The 8,343-nt window shown below is 49.3% G+C and overlaps 2 protein-coding genes across 2 annotated transcripts; both read left to right on the top strand.

Moving 5' to 3' along the window:
- Positions 1-1,463: 1,463 nt before the first annotated feature.
- LOC124684629 lies at positions 1,464-2,431 on the top strand. The gene has a single exon (XM_047218905.1). The coding sequence runs from the start codon at positions 1,464-1,466 to the stop codon at positions 2,310-2,312; it is 849 nt and encodes a 282-aa protein (XP_047074861.1). The 3' UTR covers positions 2,313-2,431.
- Positions 2,432-5,512: 3,081 nt separating this feature from the next.
- On the top strand, positions 5,513-6,498 carry LOC124684628. The gene has a single exon (XM_047218903.1). The coding sequence runs from the start codon at positions 5,521-5,523 to the stop codon at positions 6,496-6,498; it is 978 nt and encodes a 325-aa protein (XP_047074859.1). The 5' UTR covers positions 5,513-5,520.
- Positions 6,499-8,343: the final 1,845 nt, after the last annotated feature.

The raw sequence follows: 8,343 nt of genomic DNA, 5'->3' as shown, positions 1-8,343 counted from the left end.
GCTTGCTTCGTGGTCGGTGACGTGCTCATGCTTGTGATAGGTGAGGTAAGGTCACCATGTTACCTTATAGGTGAGGCTAGGAAAACCCCGTTTGGGCCTTGTTCGTTTAATCCCTATGCGGCTTGGATTGATCAGTTCCTGGTTTTCCTGCCCTAGGGTGATTTCTTTTCCAACTCTCTAAACTTGGCTCTTCGTTTACTCCCTCCCGGTAAAATTAGCCCATCCAATCCCGTCAACTTCTACTAACATGGTCTGGGAAAAAAGCATCCCCACCTGACATCTGGAAAAAAATTCCTGGCCATGACCGTGAGATAAAGCAAGCCAATGTGTGTGAAGCACAGGCTAACCGAACGGTTAGAAACATGCAAGCGATTAAGGGGGGGAATTAATGAGGGTTGTTGGGGTTTGGGTTGAGGGTTGGGATTAACCCATTCCCTGCCTGGATGGAATCGATGTCTGGATTCAATCCAATCAAACCGAACAGGGCCTTGGGGGGGGGGGTTGGGGCTCCCGCTGGGATGCTCTAACCAGTTAGTTGTGTAGGCACGGGACACGGTAGATTGCGGCATGATCGTTATTGTACTGTACTCTCTCCATTCACAATTACTTTGCGTTCTGGGTTTAGTTAAAGTTAAACTTTATAAAATCTCATTAAATATTTAGAAAAATTATAAATATATATAATGTAAAATCTATCTATACTATTAATATTGTCATAAAGTATACTTTTATATTATCTGCATTGGTATTATGGATGTTAACATTTTTTTATCAATTATTAATTAAAACCGACAAAGTTTGATTTCAACTAAATCCAGAACCACGAACTAAATAAAAACTCCCTAGTAGATGAGTGTTTGCAGTGAGATGAGCTAGGGCTGACGACACAGGAGCGGCAGTGAGGGAGACAGCACTGCCACTATGGCAAGTGGCAGCCACCCTTTGGCTCGATCGCACGGGTGCTTCTGCGTGCGCCACGGGCAACGTCCCAGCACGAGCAAAGGGAACCGGCTCACATGGCGAGCAACCGGAACCGACCACATGGACGGAGGCGCTCCAGACAGACCGGGACACCTCAACGCCGCCGGCCGATCGGGCATCAGTGTACGTCCACGCGTATGGCCAACCACCCCTCGGCGCCCCGTGGAGCCGATCGAGGCGAGCTACCGTGGGCGTCGGGATGCAGGTGGCCGGATCGATCTCGATCTTGAGCAGCAGGTCGCACGCGTCCATGGCCACCCCTCGCGGATCCTGTCTCCCCCTCGCCACCCACACCAACCGCCCCAACGTGCAACCAGCCACCGATGCAAAACGCACGAGCTCTCCCCACCCACCATGTCCCTCCATGGCCGGCGCCGCCCCTTGCCCATATATACACCTCCCAACCTTCTCCTTCTCCTCATCTCACAGCAACAAGCGCAAGTCAACAAGAGCCAACAGCTACCCTAGCTCTCTCTCCAGCAATGGCGCCCAGCTTCGGCCGCTCCATCTCCTTCCCGCTCAGCCCGGCGCGCGCCTCCCGACCACGCGCCGCCGCCTACCACGTCCGCTCCGTCTCCCTCCCCTGCCGCTCACACCCGCTCCTCGCCCACCTCTGTGCACACATCGCCGCTGTCCGCTCATGGGTTGCCGCCCCCGCCTCCCCATCCACTGGCCTCGCCCACCTTGATGCACTCCACGCTGCGCTCTCCGAGCTACTGCTCCTCCCGGAAGCACGCTCCGCGCTCCAGTACGGGTCGGCCACCGCCGCCTGCCTCCTCGACGGCTTCCTGGTCCTCGCCGACGCGCACCAAGGCTTCCAGGAGACGGTCGTCGAGCTCAGGGCCCACGCAGCCGATGCCCAGGCCGCGCTCCGGCGCCGCGACGACGCCAGGCTGGCCTCGGCCGTGCGCTCCCTCCGCCGCGCTGAGAAGGATCTCGCGCGCCTTGCCGCCTCCGTACGATCCGCAGCCAAGTTCCCAACTCCTTCCGCATCCAGCAGCGCGGCGGAGGTCGAGGTGTCTGGAGCACTCGCCGAGGCCATGGCCGCCGCGGCGTGCGCGTCAGCCGCAGTGTTCTCTGCGGTCGAGTCCGTGTCCTCCGCGGCCACGACGGCGATGGCATCCAAGAAGACCATGACATCATCGCTCAAGTCTCTCGTCAAGAGCAGCAAGCCTTCCTCCGACGAGGAGAAAGAGTTGGCCGCGCTGGAGAGGCTTGAGGAGGTGGAGGCGTGCGTGGCCGAGATCGATAGCGCCAGCGACAAGGTGTTCAGGAGCATCCTGCACACCAGGGTCGCGCTCCTCAACATCCAGACTCAGACGTGCTGTTAACTGATGACTGCCCTAGCTAGGTATTAGACCGGTGTAGCCTTTTGGACAAGAACTGTGGTGTCCAAACCCCAAGTGTACATACTCGATTGATCAAAGGATTAAAGCACAGCTCCATAACATACAGTTGTCTTGTTCTGTTATTATCTATATATGAGCTCTCGCTCTCAGCCTCTCACAATGAGTTTGCTTCATGCCAAGCTCTATTTACTGCAGTGGCAGTGCTAGACTTACCAACATGTTGGGTTTCATCAAGATGTCATAATAAACACGAGTTGGAAAAAACGGCAGGAAACAAGTTGACCTTTAATCTAAGATGATCTGAAAAACTTGAGTACCATTTGTGCACTAACTCACAGATCGTTGCATATGATGGAAGGAAACATATGAAGCATCATATATGGAGGAAATGCCTAAGAACCAAAACGCTTGGAGAGGCAAAGTCTGATCCGGTGCTTAGGATTTCTGAAGTGAGAACTGCAGTAGCAAGTCAGCACACAAAGATACCAATCCTTTGTATGTGAAGAACTTATCAGCTTGAGAAGAAAAACCACGGATCGAAGCCAACCAAATCGATCTTCTTTGACTATTATCAACTGGGGATAAAGCTTGTTCTTATCCAGAAAAAATAAAAAAATCTCATAAATCAAGGTATATACAAATCTTGAATGAAACGACAAAATTCAGGACACAAGAGAAAGATGGTGGAACCACGGCTTGAAGGAAACAAAGATGCATATTTTGTCTTCAAAATCTTGTGGGCAAGGCCCATGCTTGGTTTAGCTTCTTGTTCAACTCTCTCTCTCTCTTCTCTCTCTCATCATATCATGTTTCATCACATTAACTTTTGCACCGAGGGTTCTTCTATGCCCATCTAGTTAATAAACTGACATTTGATGGTTATTCATCACCCCCTCTCGTTAATTTATATTGAGTTTATCGTTTTGGTATGCCTACCAACTTAATTCAAACAATAATAGCATCAACATGCATGATAATAAGTAGTTAAGTTTATTTATTATAATGTAATTGGTGAGGTTTTAAGTTTTGATGATCCACAATGAGTAAAATTAAACCTTACTTCCAAATTTATTTTGAATTTTTTTACTTCAAATTAAATTACGTGCTTCTATATATAGTTTTTTTTTGTTAATGTGCCTTTTTAGATACACTATTCTAAGCAGTTTTTTCATGTACACTATGTAGAATTAATTATATAGATTGATATATTGTGAGATACATATTTGTTATTTAGTAATTTTTTATTTACCATTGCACATATTTCTTGATAAACTAAACTAGTTTACCAAAAAATGTTTTCCTATTGTTGCCTTGAGATATTTAATTAAATATTGTATTACAAGCATTTCCCTCTATATAAAGGAAAACCAGGTAGTTTATTTTAAAGGTTGCATTGCACTTTTATATGTCTGATTCATTCGATCATCACAGTTCTACATAAATTTTTAGAATCTTTTGAAGTATATAAATTGTCAACATGTACGAATACCATCAAAAGTAATTCTATGAGGTGTAAAGTAGTTTTCTCAAACCATCTACTCCACTCAGTCCAGTTTTACTAACAATAATATCCTTAAATATCTTGAAGATTCCAACTACATGTCACTTTAACGGCGGCCCTCCGAAATGCACAGACTCTATCTTTAGCATGTGGAAAGTGTTATGTATTAATTTTTCATCTAATGTACATATTATTCTCAAATATCTCGTTCACTGCAAAAATATATAATTGTTTTAGATATACATACATGCCTAGAGGTGAACTTTGACCTTTATTTTGTATATAATTACATATCTCAACGGGACAACAAAAGGGCTATACTCTTTTACTTATATAATTGGATTACTTATTAATTCCATTTTCTCATTAACCTCTTTGTTCAACATGGTATGCAGTTGTGCGTATACAAATAAAATTTGAGCCTGCTATATCAATTTTGGGTGCTATGTAGTGTAGGCTTGTAGTTATATGCATCTTTATCATTTTGTGCTTAGGTATAAACATAAATCTAGTGTGCCATATATCATCTCCCCGCAAAGAAGGAAGGATTGTGCCGAGTTCATTGCTCGAATACATAACTAAAATCAACTTCGTGAAGGAACAATTTTTAATGGATAAGAAAGGATGAAGTCGACGGGCCGCACGATTTATTTCCTATCTAGGAACCTTTCATCATGGAATTGGACAAAAGGCCCTCCTCGTGGCTAATCGACATGTCGGTGGTCAGGCACGACAACTGCCACCGATTGCTTGGCTATCCAGTGGACGACAAGGCCTGCTCGGCTTATGGTTCGCTGAAAGGTGCTTGTCGGCGTCCGTGTAGCCAAGGCTGTATTATTTTCGGAATTCCCTAATTTGCTAACATTGTAAAAATTAAATAAAAAACATATTATTGAAAAATAGCTCTACTTGAATCCTACATGATTTCGAACCTACACGATTTTTTAAGTAGCGTTCGGCTCACAAGAAAATATAAGAAATTATAACATTAGATTTAAGTGGATGGAATTTTTTCCTCCGGAGTGCAATGCAATCCTACAAAAACAAATTTAAATATTGCAAAGGATTCAAAATTTTACAAACAAACAATACACATAGGAAACTTGTGAATACATGAAAATCCTACAAAAAAAAATTATGCATTTCTTTGAATCAAACCAGATCGAGCTCACGCTTACTAGGTTAGTGCAATGAGAATGTTGGCTAATGCATGCCATGGACTATTATAAATGGTGGCTAGGCAGGGGAGGGAGACAGGACGGCACGAGCGGCAACACCCTTTGGCTCGATCGCACGGCAATGGCGACAGCAACGCAGGGCGGCACGAGGAAAACGAACCGGATCACATGGCGAGCTACCGGAGTCGACCACATGCTCCAGTTCAACTGGGACACCGCAACGCCGGCGCTTGCCGCTGTGGATCGGCCGGGCAACAGATCGACGAGCGAGGATCCACGCGTATGGCCAAGGCCGACGGGCCAACCACCTCGTCGGCGACCAAGCGTGTGGCGCTGCAGGTGGCCGATCGATCTGGAGCCCGATCCAGAGCAGCGCACGGAGCACCAGGTCGTGTCCGTCCACGCGTCAGCGGCCACCCCTCGCGGATCATGTCTCCCGCTCGCCACCACCCTCCACCAACAGCCCCAACATGCAGCGATGCCATCGGTGCACGCGCTCTCGCCACCCACCATGTCCCTCGGCTCCATGGCCGGCGCCGTCTCTCCCTCTTATATACCCCGGTCTAACTCCTCCCTCTCCCCAGATCACAGCAACGAGAAGCAACAAGCAAGTCGACCAGAACCAACAGCCAGCTCTCTGTCTCCGGCAATGGCGCCCAGCTTCGGCCGCTCCATCTCATTCCCTCTCAGCCCGGCGCGCGCCTCCAGGCCCCGCGCCGCCGCCTACCACGTCCGCTCCGTCTCCCTGCCCTGCACCTCCCACCCGCTCCTCGCCCACCTCTGCAACCACATCGCAGCTGTCCGCTCTTGGGTTGCTGACCCGATCTCGGCGTCCACGGGCCTCGCCCACCTCGACGCGCTCCACGCCGCGCTCGCCGAGCTATTCCTTCTCCCGGAAGTCCGCTCTGCGCTACACCACGGATCCGCCACCCCAGCTTGCCTCCTCGACGGCTTCCTTGTCCTCGCCGACGCGCACGGCGCGTTCCAGGAGACGGTCGTCGAGCTCAGGGCGCACACGGCCGACGCGCAGGTGGCGCTCCGGCGCCGCGACGACAACAGGCTCGCGTCCGCTGTGCGCTCCCTGCGCCGTGCCGAGAAGGACCTTGCGCGCCTCGCCTCGTCCGTACGATCCGTCACCAAGTTCCCAACGTTGCTCTCAGTTTCCGACAGCGTTGAAGAGGTCGAGGTGTCCGGGGCCCTCGCCGAGGCCGTGGCCGCCGCCGCGTGCGCGTCCGCCGCAGTGTTCTCAGCGGTCGAGACTGTGTCCTCCGCAGCTACGACCAAGAAGACCATGGCATCGTCGCTTAAATCTCTCGTCAAGAGCAGCAAGGCTTCCTCCGACGAGGAGAAAGAGGTGGCCGCATTAGAGAGGCTTGACGAGGTGGAGGCGTGCGTCGCCGAGATTGAGGGCGCGAGCGACAAGTTGTTCAGGAGCATCCTCCACACCAGGGTGGCGCTGCTCAACATCCAAACTCACACGTGCTGTTAATATTGATCTACCCACCTTTGCTAGGTACCGATACAATACTAGAGTAGTGTAGTCTTTTTTAGACAAACATTGTAGTATCCAAACCCCCAAGTGTACACACTCCAGTTGATCAACGGACTAAAACAAACCTTCATAACATACTGTTGTCTTGATTCCTTAACATGTATCTGCTCTAGCTTTCACATTGAGCTTTGCTTTATGACAAGTTCTATTTACCCCAGGTGCAATGCTAGACTTGCAAATTTGTGATGTGATGTTATTGGGTTTTTGCCATCAGGATGTATCAAAATAAAAATGTCTTAACAGACGCGTGCCAGTGCCAGAATACCTGCTGACCAAATGTACGTATTCTGTCTATTTTTTTCTTGAGTTACACGATTACATGCGCTGCATCTCAAATCTAGTGTAGCCTATTTCGTGCTTAGAAAGATATGAACCACCTCGCCGACTTTGTAAAACCTATTTCCTACTTATAAACCTTATCATATCACATGTTTTATCACACTATTTTGATAGTTATAGTTTACACCTCAAGTTAAAGAAAATTAAATTTAGTGTTATACTATGTCCCTCTAATTAATAAACCTAAAATGTGATGATTTAAATTAAATTTGTTTTAATTTTATATAAAACTTATACGACCGAAGCTTTTATTAATATAATCGTAGTTATAAGAGACTAGATGTTACTCTCTCCGTGCCGAAATATAAGACGTCGGCCGTTCTGCGTTCAACTTTTTTTCTACATGAACAATTTCCGAGTTTCCAAATTTACTCTCGGATCGCCTCGCGGTCTGACTCGTCTCCCTTCCCCTCGGTCACTCCTCTGTCCGCTCTCCTCCCTCCGTAGAGTTCACTCCTCTCCCTTCCCTCCGCCGCCGCCCCTCCATGGCCCATGTCGCCGCCTCCTTACCTTCCCTCTCCCCATGGCAGCCTTCTGCATCGCTGGAGTCAAATCTTGCTCCCCACTGCCACTTTTCTCCCCGCAGAAATAACCTCCTTTCGCGGGCAAAGGTCGCAATTTTACGCGCCTGATCTGCGAGGAACAACGACGATACCGGCCGATCTGCGGGGAACGACGACGATGCAGCCGGATTTGCCAGGTCCCGGCCTGGAAGGCGCCGAGAACCTCGAGCCCAACCAGCTGCTGGACCTGCAGAGGATATGCAGCGAGAAGGGTGCTTCCGTGCAGGGCGGCGTTGGCCCCGTTCGGGCTGCTCGTCCTGACCTCCGGTGCTGGACCGTGTGGTGCCGCTGTAATCCAGCTGCGCGGAGCCCATTCGGGCTGCTCGAGTCTGGCCGCCGTCGACTACCTCGGGCTTCTCTTCCACGCTCGAACCAGACGACCTCGCCACGCTAGGCAATGGAGGCACCTCCGCCTCCCTCCTTGTGTCGGCGGTGGTGCTGCTCGCCGTTGTCCTGCCCTGCTGATACCATACCCTCCTCCAAGGGCGGCCACACTGAAGGTCCGTGTCGCCCTCTGTCTCTCTGTACTACTATCTCCGAATCGATAGCTATGCGGATGTTTCTTCAGTCAAACCAAGAACGATGTGTATCTTGGATTGATCTTGGTTCCTGATTTTTGAAACATTTTGCCTGCAGTGCAAGCGTCTGATTTGGATCAAGAGCCTGCTGATCAAGGCCACCACTAGATGCTCATGAACTTGGGATCAGGACTCTATCAACCGCTGCAGCTTCGCCATGGTCACCTGCTCCCCAGACAACTTCGTCACCAGACTGTAAGCAACCTAAACTCAATCACCTCCCACTACTTGATATCTTCTTCTTGAATTTAGTATTGCTAGCTCGTCACCAGTACTCTTTAACACAACAACACTACAACGTT

Source organism: Lolium rigidum, chromosome 1 (genome assembly GCF_022539505.1).
Source record: "Lolium rigidum isolate FL_2022 chromosome 1, APGP_CSIRO_Lrig_0.1, whole genome shotgun sequence".
NCBI classification, from domain to species: domain Eukaryota; kingdom Viridiplantae; phylum Streptophyta; class Magnoliopsida; order Poales; family Poaceae; genus Lolium; species Lolium rigidum.
The sequence above is the reverse complement of the archived record's forward strand: the minus strand, read 5'-3'. Positions and strand labels throughout refer to the sequence as shown.